This window comes from Eurytemora carolleeae, unplaced genomic scaffold (genome assembly GCF_000591075.1).
Source record: "Eurytemora carolleeae unplaced genomic scaffold, Eaff_2.0 scaffold1171, whole genome shotgun sequence".
Taxonomy (NCBI): domain Eukaryota; kingdom Metazoa; phylum Arthropoda; class Copepoda; order Calanoida; family Temoridae; genus Eurytemora; species Eurytemora carolleeae.
In genome coordinates this window covers 65,013-80,085 of record NW_019397068.1, presented here as the reverse complement: position 1 = coordinate 80,085, position 15,073 = coordinate 65,013, and the positions used below count along the sequence as shown (strand labels likewise).

Here is a 15,073-nt window from a genome sequence, read left to right as displayed (position 1 = left end):
CCCCCCCCCCCATCATCTTCCCTTACAATGCACATGTGAGGACTGTAGGGGGCTAAATAGAGAGCTTCCAGAAATTAGCAAAAAATAAAAACTGATTTGTTCTTTAGTCACATTCCAGGGTAATTGCCCCCCCTCTTTTCTTCATTTTTTAGGCGGCCCTTAGAGTGTTAAAAAGGACATGAACATTTGGCAATTGCTGCCAAACAAAAATCATGCAACCTCTAATTTTTTTATTCTTATGTCTATTAATTTTTCATTCTTTCATTAATATATTCATTTGTGGAAGACGATGCCTGGCAGCGTTAAACAAATCCCACAAGATTCAACAGAATGAGATAGAACTGATACGGGGCATAGTACTGAAAAACATCTACACATGTGATATCAATATTTACTCTAGTTCTGAACCCTCTAGTAATAAGTTATAAGAAATATATATACTGGAAGTATTTTATGCGTTTTCATTAGAGTCTCACTCATGTACTCTATATTGGTGACCCCCGACTTTAAACATACAGTTAAACGCTATCCAGTTTCGTGATTTAATTAAACTTTGAACATTAAGTGATACATCCGAGCATCATGACGGACTAGAAAGAAACTCCAACTGAGAATGTCACCAAAGTCTCTGTCAAGCTCCCAGATTTTTGGACAGAGGACCCCAACTTGTGGTTCCTTCATGCAGAGGCTGCCTTCAGAAACGCTCAAATCACACAGTCAAAAACCAAATTCGATCACATCGTCCAGAAGCTTCCCCTGTGTACCTGCAAGATGCCCTGTCAAACCGTGATTATTTAGTTGACACTGGAGCTTCAAGATCTGTGTTTCCCCATCGTTCCTCAGCTGCACCGACAGGCCCCCGCCTCCTAATAGCTGATGGACAGCTAACTAAAGCTTGGGGTTCCAGATTAATTCCTCTACAGTTTGGTTCCAGTCGTTTCCAGTTCCAGTTCCTCCTCGCCGACGTGGACCAACCAATCCTGGGAGCAGACTTCCTGGCAGAGTTTGACCTCCAAGTCGACAACCAAGAACCGCCAAGTTCTTCAAAATCTCTCCTTTGACATTGGGTTGCAAAGATTTAGGTATTAGAAAATCAGAGTTTGTAACAAAGACTCAATTTCTTTCTGTGCATATCTGTAATTTTAGTAAATAAAACAAATACAATATAATAACCTGCATTATAAGGGGGTTACTCCCCCCCCGGCGTCCATTGGCCAGGAAAGAGAATGGAAACAAACTGTCCACCCCTCACCAGTGCACTGCACAATTACTCTTTTTTGTCTTGTAAATTTCCGCTTTTAATAAGCACGCTGACATTGTACATTAATAACGAATACATCGGAAGAATTTATCAAATGTCGTCTTTAATGAGTTTTATACTTTATTACGTAAATTCCAGTATTTGCGAAAATAAATAAATAGCCATGATTATGCGGGAACAGTTTTAAGGAGTTCCATATAATCATTTAATTAAAAAACTAAATATCTGCAACATTCCATTATCAGAAAGTGAAGAATACGACATTTGATGAATTCTTTCGATGTATTCGTTATTAAGGGTTTCACTGTACTACAAATAAACATATTAATAGACATTAATTAAAAATAAACATTTAGTAACTTCAGTGATTATGCTTTAATTTAAGCATATGTATTTAATGTTTAATGTCTATATAAAAAAGTGAAATTTGAAATCGGATTTCTAGAAACAAGTGGCACCTTTAAACCTTAACAATTCAATATAGATAACCAATAACATTTTCTATATCATCTATAGCTGTCCAAACGGCTGGATCGAATGTGCTGTAATTTTTTGAGGGAACCCCTTGGGTACTACGGGGGTTAACAAAGGTTTTAAAAAAATTTCAGAAGTAAAATATTTTTTTTTGAAAAATTCGATTTAAACAAATTCACGCGTAACGCCGGGCACTTCAGCTAGGTATATTATAAAGCTCTTCGCTCATATATACATATTTGTATGTACATTTGTATGTTAGCTGTAGCAAAAGCGGGCCCAACGGCTGGACCAAATGGGCTGAAATTTGTGTAGGGAAGACTTGAGTAGCTAGAGCCTAGGGGTAACATAGGCTAGAAAAAAAAAAAAATTCTTTTTAAAATTGAATTTTTTCTTTCAAAAATCAAATTTTTTCTTTCAAAATTCGATTTTAGAAAATTCCACTGGCAACGTTAGTTGTAACTAAGTTGAGGATTAATCATGTTGAACATGCGATTGCTTAAATTTAGGATCACTTAAAATTACTATAACTAAATCTTATAAATTACTATAACTATATTGCATTTATTCATCTGAGTTCTTTTGCTTTTATAAATATAGTTATCCATAAAGCTTGCAATCCTTGCAGTATTTCTAACTATTTAATTCAAAACTATTAAATTAATATTTGTAACACAAACTATGTACAGTGATAACAAAAAACTCTGGAATACGAAGACGACTTTTAAGATTCAAGATGAGACTTTAAATAATCCAATTTCAGCAAGTGTGCAGTGTAAACAGATCCGATTCATTATATTTCACTTAATAAGTGATTTAATAACTTACTAATAAAGCTTTTTGCTTTGTAAAATGGTCAAATGCACTTTAGTATTGCTTTAATGTCGTCTTCCTATTCTACGGTTTTCTGATTTTCGCAGTAGATAAAAAAAGAAAACCTCGAATTGACATTAACCATAACATGATTTTGTTTTCCGTTATATACAATATATTCTGTAATATAAATGTTAACATGCATAACGGAAAATAAAAATATTCAGTTTTTAAGATTTTGTTTTAAGCATACTTTACAGTCCCTTTAAGCATACTTTTAGCTGTTTAAACTTTTCTCTATAATTAATAAATGAAAATTTATTCGTACCGATTTATTGAAATTATAAATGCATAAAAACTGCAGTTTTATAACTTTGTGATCAAAAATACTCTGATGACCTTTTGCATTTTATCACTTCTTGCATTACCTTAAAGGGAGTGTTCTGGAAAAATGAAAGGCTTACGGCGAAAAATTAACAATGGTGATCGCTAATAATCTTACTTCTATGATTCTATCTGTTGTATCTTTAAGGAGAAAATTGTTAAAACGACTCTTACCGAAAAACGTAGCGTCCATAAAATTCAGAAAGTTGCAACATTCAACTCGGATCTATAAGGAGAAAATTGTTAAAACGACTCTTACCGAAAAACGTAGCGTCCATACAAAAAGTTTCAACACTAATCTCAGATCGTAAAAAAAAATAATTTAATTCCAAAGAAATCATATACATCACAACCTGTGGTCATTGATAATTTTTCTACGCATTCGTAGTTAGAACTTAGTAATCTATTTCCTTAGAAGAACTTTTAAAAACTGAAAAATCGATGTTCTGTGCACGTTCAGACTTTTTTTTAATCCTTCTTTTACATTTAGAAAAATGAACGGAGCGTACGTCAGACCAGCGGATTTCAACTGACAAATAAACTTTCAGTACAGTTAACTCTATCACGATAGGGGAGGGGGAAGGGGGTTGTTTTCCACCACCCCGCCCCATATGTTAATATTTGTCAAAAGTAAAAATCAAAATTTTCCAACGTACTTTTTGAACTTGTTAAACCCTCCCAGCACCCAAACCATTAAAGGNACTGGTTTCAGGATTTCAAAATTCAGAATTTACAGAATTCTATTTTACAACTGGTTTCAGGATTTCAAAATTCAGAATTTACAGAATTCTATTTTACAACTGGTTTCAGGATTTCAAAATTCAGAATTTACAGAATTCTATTTTACAACTGGTTTCAGGATTTCAAAATTCAGAATTTACAGAATTCTATTTTACAACTGGTTTCAGGATTTCAAAATTCAGAATTTACAGAAATCTGCATTCAAAAATATTATCACGAATGAGAAGTTTTTTTTCATTATAATATCTTTAATGCAATTTAGATCATAAAAATGAACAAAATTTTACATTATTTAAAAAAACTCTTCTTTATATTTTATGGTTTTAATACTCTATTGTACCATCTTTTTTTTAAAGATTGCACCATTGTGGCCAAAAATAATTTTGGTCATGCTGAATTTAGATTAAAACTGTAAAAAATTTAAATAAAGTTAATGCATGCCTTAAAATAATTCATATTTGGTAAAAATTTCAACACAAATTATTACTTTAAATAAGAGATAACATAGTTCTTTTTTCACATTACACCAGGCCTGCTTTTATCACCATTACAAAAATCTTTGAGAATATAAAGTTGTACTTTTAAACATGTATTATATGAAATATAAAAACAGTTAGATTATACGAATTATTTTTCTTTATGAAATACAAGTTATCTTATTGTAACCTAAGTAAACCTTTGTCAACCATTAACAATAAGCCTCCGTTGTAAGGTCGTCTTTAACTTAAGTTCCCTCTCGGAGACACCAAACCAAACAATTTCAACCCACCCCTTTCTTCTCTCCAACGGAGTTATAAATATAAACAAAGCCTCACATGTTGTGAATCTATTTTCAAAAGTTAAACAAAGAATAATTTTCACATAAAACAGAGATTTCATTCATAATTAATTGTCATCTTATTTCAGAAGTTAAAAACGTCTTTTAGTACTGTTTGTACCCTAATTTATACCCACATTTCCTGTTCTAGATTGTAAGGATTTTCTATATTACAAAGATTATTTTCATTATTTAAACCCATTATAATTTAATGTAATTTTTCAGGAAATAAAGAGATTTTCATTGATTGTCGATACCTGGAAGTGTGGTTTGTTCTGTTATTTTCGAGAAACAATTTTTTTGTGGCTTATGACCTTGTTTTAGCTAGTTTTGATAAAGAAATCCTAACATTGGTATGCATTAATATATTTACTTGCAACAAACAATATAAGGGTTAACAAAATCTTCTACATATATATTCCTTTTCAATATTCAGTCTTTGCCATGTGTTCATTGCCTGCTTTCCAGTTTGAACTTATGTCTAATATTTATATGCATTTAAATTATATACCTGGTAACGCTTGATGGATTTTTGAGCTTCATTGTTGGCTTTGTTAGAGTGGTCCAGAGCAATTTCAAACTCATTGATATCTCCTTCAAGCTTCTTCTTGATCCTGAGGGCTTCAGCCTTGCTTCTCTGCTCAGATTCCAAAGAAGCTTGCATGCTCTCCATGGCACGAGCGTGGTTCTTACTAAAAAAGATAGGATTAAAAAATACATTATATCTTGAACAAAAATCAGCCTGAAATCAGTGGTTGTGCAAAATTTGTGCAGGTGAAGAGATTATTGAGATTATTAACGTAGTGAAATTATATTTTAAATGGTGGAGCAGAGATTATTTACAGAAAAAATGTACTCAAAGAGTCCAAAGAAATTGTTAGAATTAGGAATTTGCAGAAATATATTTTATAATCTAAGACTTACCGACTATTGTTGAACTCTTCCTCCTTCTCTGCCATTCTCCTATCAATTTCCTGTCTGACCTGGCCAAGTTCCAATTGCGCTCTTAGGACCTTGTTTTCCTCAGCTTCCAGTGCTCCTTCAGCCTCTTCAAGAGCAGCTTGTAGTTCTTCTTTTTCAACTTCAAGTCTTCTGCGCTGTTTGTCCAGCTCGTGAATTGAGCGACCACCATCTCCTGTAGGGTATGTCAAGAATCAAATTTGCAACCAATTAACAAGATTCAGCTTTGCAACAAACTAGAACAAGAATCAGATTTGTTCTAAACTATTTTATAGAAAGCCCTTAAGGTCCTTTACAACTTTTGTTTCACAATGGCTTCAACCTCAGATCACTCTAAATCACTGAAAAATGGTTGGCTCCGTCTTGGCTCTGGAGCCGGCCCCATGTTTAAATCCAATGTTAATGGTAATGTTAATGTTAACATTATATAATGACAAGCATAAACTTTAATGAATTGTTTAAAGCCAATGTTAATGGTAATGTTAATGTTAACTTTATACAGAGTACAATGTACAGAGTTTAGTGTTTAGTTCAAGTTAACCTTGATGCAAAAAGTATTCCGAATCCAAGAAGAACCCACCCTTCCAAATAAGTATAGTTTATTTCCATTTTTTGTTTATATAGAGTTTCATCCTAACTAAACATATTGAAGCACCATAGTAGTTAGTTCGCATGTTAGGTTGTATTTGAATCAGTGTGTATATAAACACTTTTTACAATTATAGATATAAAACATTTATCCTATTGATTTATTTAAGATTAAAAAAAATTAGACAGAGACCTCTAGTATTGACAAAATATATTATACTAGGCTTTTAGGGCGCTTCGCGCCCATCTTCTATTTAAATTGTGAACATGTTCTTTTTGTTTACATTTTAAAACAAAGAAGAAAACAATTTTGCGGAATTAAAAAAAAAATCGCGGATTTTCAAGAATTTAAATTTTTTTACAAAATTAAAAACCTTTATAACACATTTTTTTATTTTTATCATTCATAAACCTTCCTTGTGGTTATGTGATGTCCCTCAAAAAAATTGGGCCCGATTGGTTCAGCCGTTTTGACATTTATTGGATACAAACAAACAAACAAACAAACAAAGCCAAATTTATATATAGATTATATACTGGGTGAAAATTTGGGAGGAGGGCAAAATGTGGAACTAACATCTACTTTTTTACTCTACAGAGGTTTGGTCCATCACCATCACTGAATTTTTAAAAAAAAAGAGGGCAATAAAGAAATAAAATGAATATAGAATTTACTAAACTTAAAGTGTCATATTTCAATAGGATAGACTGGTTCATGCCAGAGTTCATCATACCTTGGTAAGCTCCCTCAGCAATAGCAAAGATATGGGGAGGACACTCATTACGTCTTCTTCCAGTATAGATCTCCATGGTACGGAGGGTGTAGATAGGGAACCTCTTGTAAGGATTGATAGCAATGCAGAAAAGTCCAGAATAGGTATAGATCAACTCGTTGACATACCTAATCTGAGAGTTCCACAAGACACAGGCATCACCAAGATAGGTAAGGTTAGCCATGTCATCAGAGCAGTCAAACTTGGGAGGGTTGATCTGACAAACCTGATCCTCCTTGAACACCTTGACTTCTCCATTAACTTTGACAGAGACTTTGGCCCCATCCTTGGACTCAATGAGTCCCTCCAGGTATCCTCCATCAGCCTTGTTAGGAACCCAAACAGACTTCTTGGGATCATAGGGCTTGTTCTTGTTCTTCTCCTTCAATTCAGGCGAGACAAGAAGCCATGGGGATGGATCAGGATCCGGACCTGAAGTTTTCTTGATATGTCCAGGCATTGTTGTCTATAGGAGAAACTGAAAGCCTCTGCTCCTTGTCTGTCCAGATTGTATCTTATATAGAGAGAATGTGTCGGAACCTTGCGCTTTCTTAGTCATAATTAGAGTGGAGTTATTAGTAGTCTGATTTTTAAACAGATTATTCACATCTACCTAAGGACTTATTTGTTAATCAATAAATAAACAATTTCCAGATATAAATTAAACTAAGCTAAGTTTGATTTAATCTTTATTTGAAAAAAGTTTGTTACATTTTAAAGTATGTTTAATTTTGTGTACACTTTTCCAAGGATTTTATTAGTGCAGTTGGTGTATCATGCTTGTTTGTATGTGATTTTAAAATGATTTTACGGCTGAGCAGAATTGGTCTTAACTATAATTCATTATAATTCAAAATGATTTGTTTGTGTCAGAATGAAAACAAAATTGTTGTGGATAATTTTTAAATCACTCAGTGACTTAGTTTGTTATAAAAAATATATCTGACTTTTCAGAGATAAATTCAATATGAATGATAAATGTGAATCATGATTAAATTTTGTATATTAAGAAAAATTTTGTATATTAAGAAAAAAAATAATTTTCTTTGGTGCTTTAGTAATCTTTGATAAAAAATCTTAATTTGTTCTTTTTTCATCCTGAACAAAGTCACACAGATGACACCCTGGGACTCTCACAAGTTCTATCATACTTATTGGGACTAAATTAAGTGTCACTGCAGAAAAAGACAATAAAAAGAAATTTCAGTAATTTCAAGTGACCCTCCATGTAAAGAGAGGAATTCTTGATTAACAAAGGTACCCTGTAAACATTCATTTTAGAACAGAGAACTTTGTGTGTTTATCTCTAAAGTGGTGTTTAAATTGACAATCAACTGAAGTGTACACTAGTTTGCAAAGTGAAAGTCGCATGTATTCTTCAAGAACCCCGCATATTCTTTGTACAAAGTGGTTTTTAAAAATGTCCATTTTATTACAAATTTATTTTTATTTTGAAGATTTCTGTGTCAGAATGTGAACATTTTAGTTGGCAGTGGTAGGGGCAAGATGCTGTCTGAATTTATTAGTCTGATTTTAAAATCAGACTATTCTCTTCAGAAATGAAAAATCAGACCAGTCCTCTGAAATAAAAAATCAGACTAGCCCTCTAATTAATGAATATTTAGGGAATTGTCTGCATACCACGGATTTACAGGTTTAAACTTAAATTCATAAAGAATCTTTATTTAGTTCTTAAGGACAATGAAAAATTGAGGAAGTCCTGAAAGGAAACCTGGCAGAAAATGACTTGTAATGTATATATTCTTATTCATGTGTATTGTATATATTCTTAAACGATCGTTAACGAAGGGTTGTCGTTAACGATCGTTAACGAAACGACGAACTATATAAAAACGGTCGTTTTTGGAAAAAAATAATGCACCTTTATTAAATGTCGTCTTACATTAAGTTAAACAGTTGTGGGGGATAACTTCTTGATATTTTCTTTAAAAACTACTCAATGATAAGTACAGATGCCCATCAGGTCGGTTGGAACATGATGTATATCACACTTTTTTGGGGGGCAGTTTACATCTTAACGAGTTGAGTAGGTCGACTTTGAAAATAATAGCTAAAATCTAAATTTTATACCAAACATGGGTAAACGGCGGGAGTAACTATGAGTACCCCATGGGCAACGCTGGATTCCCAAGCTAGTTCATTCATAAAGATACAGATTCAGCTTTTTCCGTAAAAGGTTTGGCCGATTATATTTTTGAAAAATAAAATATTTTATTAGCATTTATTTTTTATTACTAGTACAATTTATAAAATTTACACACATTTACAATTTTTTTAATATTTTGACATTTTTATTATGGTTTAAAAAAATACATGAAAAAGTTATCAAAACAAACTTATACCTTTATATCTTGTGAGCAAAATCAATTTTTTTAAAATGTTTCATTTTAATGGACTTAATCATACTAGGCTTTAAGTAAATTAATTTATAAAAGATTTTTTTTAAAATTAGAATTAAAAAAGGTTAATAAAGCTATAGTTAATAAAGCTATAGTTAATAAAGCTATAGTTAATGAAGCTATAGTTAATAAAGCTATAGCAACTTTAACTTTTACAGGAAATTGTTTGGTTAAAAATTGGACATAAAGCTGAAATAATTGTTAAAGAATAATCAATGGCACACAATAAAGAAAATTTACGTTAAAATTTACAATACTGAAGGGAATTTTACAAAAGTTTAATTTGGAATAAATGATAACTAATTGTAAAACGTTTATATTATTTTTTCTAACGCTTTTTTTAACGGTAGTTTTTCAGCCCTGTAATTTTTTTAAAAATTCACTTTTTTGTGCATGCTGATTTTTTCTTAAATCATTTGATGTTGATCAGATCTTTGTTGTAATGATGAGAGCGTTAGCCTGAAAGTAATCCGCTTCGTTCATCACAGCAAGAACATTTTCAGAATGGTTTCAAACTGTTTTAGATGTCTAAATGATTTTTGAGGATTTTTTCCGGTTTTTATTTACATTTAAGATCCATAATCAATATCATACCTTTGGTCCTATGCCAGAGATAAAGCAATTGAATCTTTCCTACAAACTCTGGTTTTCTAATCCCTATATCTTTGCAGTCCAATGTTGTAGACATTTGACATTTCAAACTATGACTTCTGTTAGATCAAATAATAAAAGCTTAAAAATTCAATGGCTTATGGGTTCCAAAGATATAGGGATTAGAAAATCAGAGTTTGTGGTAAACACTTAATTCATTTAACCCAGATCTTTGTCATTTTTAAATCTTGCTTTACAACTTTGTTCACAATGTCAAAGTATATATCAGGCTGTCTGGTAAACATACTTCTTGAATCCTTGCTAATATGGTTTAAACAATTTGCGATATTTTGAACTATTTTTTGGGTCTTTACGGTATTTTCCCGCCCGGATATTTCATAATTCTTCAAATATTCATTTTTTCTTTCTTAACCTCATTAAACCAATATTAAATTTTATAAAATCGTTTTAAATATGTTAAAGGGTTCGGCTTGCTTTTTTCATCGTTTAATAAAAGCATTTTAAAAAACCGAAGTGCACCTCTTTCTCTGGTTAATATTCTAGATATTCCTATGCTGTGACAACGAAGCAAATCCACCTCCAGGAGAACACTTCTTACATCATAACAACAATCTGCTTGACGCAAACCTGGCCAAAAAAGTATCTGATACAAAAAATGAACTTTAAAAAAAATTTAGAGCTGAGACTTTCAACAAAAATGATTGATCACGCCTTGTAAGCAGGCCCATAGGAGAGGGGGTGGGCACATCATCAGATGCCCATAGTAGGGGGGCGGCACATCATCACATGCCTCCTTGTTCTCTCATTAATTGTTGCAGTTCTTGATCAATTCTTTCCGCCTCTCTTTCTGCTTTCTCAGCCTTTATCAATCAATTAATCAAATTGCATGCTATGATCAAGCCAGGACCTGCCTAACCAGAGCTGGTAGGTTTGATTTTGATAAATCTGTAATCCTTAAACTGGAATTTTAAGTGACCTTTTGACAAAAGAGTGGAATGTCCGATTTAAAAGGGTACCCTTTTTACCTTGGATTGATCTTAGAGAACAGAGAAATCCGCGTGTTCATCTCTAATATGGTAATCGAATTGTCGAAAAACTAGAGTGTATTTATGGACAGTGGATATTAATATTTCTTAAATATAAAGTGTTTAACAATTACCAGTGTTTCTGTAAATAAATATGGATAACTACGTCAATCGTCATGACTTGAAAGTTGAATCTACCTGCTCTTCAGCTTTCTCAGCTTCCTCCTCCTTCTCAGCAGCAGCGGTATCTTACTTTTCTATATTATTGTGTCTAATGTCATTTACAATAATTCTATCTTTTAATTTCGCATATAGAGAAAATCTGAACTGGAAACACATTCCTGATTTAAAATGCGTTCCCAACTTAGAACGAGTTCTTGAAAATAAGAACGCGTTAATGATTTTAACCATTCTTTTCAAGCAATTCTTTTACTAATCGTTATAAATTTTTAAGAACGCGTTCTAAGCGTTCGTTTTTTTCGGAACCATGGGATCGTTCTTGATCATTCCGTTCGTTCTCGGGAAAGAACGATCGTTCCACCAGGAACGCGCCCAGCCCTATTGTCAATTAACAGCTTCTCTTTGTCAATTTTAAACTTGTAATCTACAAAAAAACTTGTTAGAAATCAAAAATTAAAAAGAACATTTGTCTTCCTTGTATTGATATAAACGCCGACTACTGCAGCATAACCCACCTTATTCATTGCATTGATTTTTTTCAGGTCGTCATTAAAGACTCATCCTTTTTAAGTTGCCCTAAATTTGTTTAAATAAGTTTTCTTATTTCTAGAAGCTTTCCTAAAGCACTAAATTGTTTATTATTACCGTAACTCTAACACCTTCTTCCTTTTTGCTTCAGATTCTCTAAAAAAAAAACAGTTCTGCTTAATGGGACTGTTAGAGTAATTTCAAGTTACACTCCATGCAAAGGTGCCAAAGCCCGGTTCGCAACGTTACCCTTAAAAAATGTCTCTTGTCAAGTATCAATTAACAATTCGATATCAATGTTTTTAATTTTTAAAGCTGATCATTAACGAGTTTCATCCGGTAAAGCGAATGATTAGAAGCATTGGGTTGTAATTGGAATGAGTACACTTTAAAACCGTTCTCATTAACGAGTTTCATCCGTTGAAGCGAATAATTTTTAGTTGCACATTTCTACTTCAAAAAAAATGTCAGGAATTTTTGAGAAATAAACAATTTTATACCTAGTATAGACTTGAAAAGAATTCAGTATGAAAAAGCCAAGATTGAGTAAAATAACAAAGCATAGTTGCACACCCTGACATCTGCTGCAGGCCATGGCAAGCTGCTGAAGATGCTGGAACTTGCCCATGCCTGGTGGACCAAAGGGCAAAACTCCTCCGCCCATCATGGCCATCTGGTTGAGAGCATTCATCCCAGGAGGCATCTGAGCTCTAAGCATTGGGTTTAACAACTGTAGACAAGCTGCTATCATGGCTTGCTGCAGAGCGTTCTGAATATCTCCCAGGACTTGACACAATATATTTACATTATAACGATACAGGTGATTATTGTTGGACCAACTAGAGTTGATCTAAGTATACATGACATTCGCAAGGAGCGAATATATATCCATTTGACTCTTCTGATCAGATGCTTGGTGCTAACTAACTTCCCTATGGAACTCTGGGGCTAAGATCTCTGACGATCTGCTTTCTCTGCTGGCAAAATAAATACCGTTCTCTAGATAAGAAAGAGGGTTCAATACCCCTGACCCTCTATATCGTTACTCCTTTCTCCAGCATCGATCCTTGCACCCCACAGCCAAAGGGTCGTATCTCTAGATAGGAGGAGAGGTTATGTATTTAAGGCTGCAGACATACCCTGAGTTCATATAACCTTTTTGTTTGGCTTTATTCTTAGATTGCATTTGTTATGTGCATCATTTCTCCAACTGGGAGCAATGAACTTATATAATTATGTACATAGGTATAAATCCTGGTTGGGTTCACACTAGAAAAGAGACAATATCTTCAAAATCATTAAGCTGATAAGGTTTCAAGGGTAAATCGGGCTTGGTCATCTTGCATGGAGTGTAGGGTCATTTGAAAATACGCTCACAATCCCTTTATATAATTTCATCTTATGTAATTCAAATTGGATTATGTGCCTAAACAATTTTGAAGTCAATATGTTTATTTAATGTTGCTTTTTATCATCTTTATTTGAATTATGCAAATCATATTTACAAAAGATAAATATAGCTTTAATAAGGTTAATAGCAATTTAATTTATGGCAGGGTTTTTTTATGGCTAACATATAAAGGCAAGTGTAAATATGACAAATATGTCAAATTAAACTGAGCTATAGTAAAACAAAAAAGGGATAAAATTAGAAGGCATACAGTGATAACCATAAAACAATGGAATAGGAAAACGACATTTTAGCAATACTAAAGAGTGTTACATATCAACTAGTTTTACTATACACTTATTAAATCAATAATTTATTTAATGGTTCTGTTAACACTGCATTATTGCTTTGTTTCATGGTCAGTGGACTTTTTAAATGTATAAATTAGTTCTAAAAGTCGTCTTCCTATTTTAAATTTTTCTGGTTATCACTGTAGTAAAAATCAAAAATTGACGTTTACCTTCTTTTCTCCTCCAGATCCCTTCTTAGCTCAGTCAACTGGAATAAGTAGAGATAATTATAATAGAGATGGGAGATAATTTAATAGAGATAAGAGATAATGAGATAGAGATGAGAGATAATGAGCTAGAGATGAGAGATAATGTAATAGAAATGAGAGATATTATAATAGTTATGAGAGATAATGAGATAGAGATGAGAGATAATATAACAGTGATGAGAGATAATGAGATAGAGATGAGAGATTATGTAATAGAGAAAAGAGATAATTTAAAAGAGATGAGAGATAATATAATAGAGATGAGAGATAATATAATAGGGATGCGAGGTATTAAAATACAGATGAGAGATAATATAATAGAGATTGGAGATAACATAATAGAAATGAGAGATAATATGATAGAGATGGGACATAATATTTTAGAGATGAGAGATAATATAATAGAGATGAGAGATAGTATACTATACCCATGCTTAAGTTTTTTAATCCATACATGTTTTCAACCTGATTTTATTGACTTTAGCTATTTCAAACTATAAATACTGTCTTAAATGTTTGAAGGATCGAATTATCAGGTTGCAAGATATAGGAATCATAAAGTAAAGTTGTTTGTGTAAATTAACTCAATATAATTGCTTCTCTTGACGCATTTAAGTCTGATTGTGACGCAACATTGATCTATAAATATCAATCAATAAATTAATTTGATGAAATTTAATAATTTGAAGTAAAGATATTTAATGTTAATGATGTTTTTTTGAAATGAACTAAATGTTTTATCATTTGTACGAAACTAACTTGAATTTGGATATTCTCCATTCCCTGTCTCAGTTCTTCTCTAAAATCAAAAACATTAAATGATTTTATTATATTCTAACATTACACTATTCTTATATCCACTATCAAATAATTAAATTGCTCAGATTAAATTTAAAAAAAAAACGTTTTCGTTCCTATACTTTAAAATTAATTTTCTCCCATTTTATAATTTTCTTAAGCAATCTTAAAATATTCTAACATAATCTTAAACTATTCTAACACAATCTTAAACTATTCTAACACAATCTTAAACTACTCTTATATAATCTTAAACTATTCTAACACAACTTTAAACTATTCTAACACAACCTTAAACTATTCTAACACAATAATAAACTATTCTTACACAATCAAAAACTATTCTTACATAATCAAAAACTATTCTTACACACTCTTAAACTATTCTAACACAATCTTAAACTAATCTAACGCAATCTTAAATGAAAATAGATAAACTGACCCGAAGTTAGCATTGTCAATAGATTTAGCTGTCAGGCGTTCAACTTCTTGCTTGTTAATCTCTATTTGTCTTTGGAACAAAAATTGCTAAAATTTCATTTTGAACCTTTATCAAAATTCCAAATTAACCCTATCCCGATTGAGCTTTTATTATCTAATAAAAAATGCAGGGGAGTGTAATACATGTCCCTAGTCCAACTTTGATAAAAAATTAGAATTCCAACTTTAATGGTTAGGGTGTTAGGTAGGGTTAAAAAAAGGTTCAAAAAGTGCGTGACACAAATGTTATTTCATCCATTGTTCAAAGCT

At 32.1% G+C, this 15,073-nt stretch overlaps 2 protein-coding genes and 1 long non-coding RNA gene across 3 annotated transcripts; all 3 read right to left on the bottom strand.

Moving 5' to 3' along the window:
• Positions 1 to 5,001: 5,001 nt before the first annotated feature.
• On the bottom strand, positions 5,002 to 6,124 carry LOC111711569 (myosin heavy chain, muscle; the record flags this gene model as incomplete). Its single annotated transcript, XM_023485954.1, is given in 3 exon segments — positions 5,002 to 5,182; positions 5,415 to 5,625; positions 6,106 to 6,124. Coding segments are annotated over 3 exon segments (411 nt in total), but the record flags the coding sequence as incomplete, so codon positions are not given.
• Positions 6,125 to 6,738: 614 nt separating this feature from the next.
• On the bottom strand, positions 6,739 to 7,314 carry LOC111711571 (myosin heavy chain, muscle; the record flags this gene model as incomplete). Its single annotated transcript, XM_023485957.1, is given in 1 exon segment — positions 6,739 to 7,314. A coding segment is annotated over 1 exon segment (533 nt), but the record flags the coding sequence as incomplete, so codon positions are not given.
• Positions 7,315 to 11,692: 4,378 nt separating this feature from the next.
• LOC111711572 (uncharacterized) lies at positions 11,693 to 14,836 on the bottom strand. The gene is made up of 4 exons (XR_002767284.1): positions 14,766 to 14,836; positions 14,285 to 14,324; positions 13,487 to 13,524; positions 11,693 to 11,732 (listed from the first exon to the last, which is right to left on the bottom strand). It is a non-coding gene; the product is annotated as an uncharacterized LOC111711572 (long non-coding RNA).
• Positions 14,837 to 15,073: the final 237 nt, after the last annotated feature.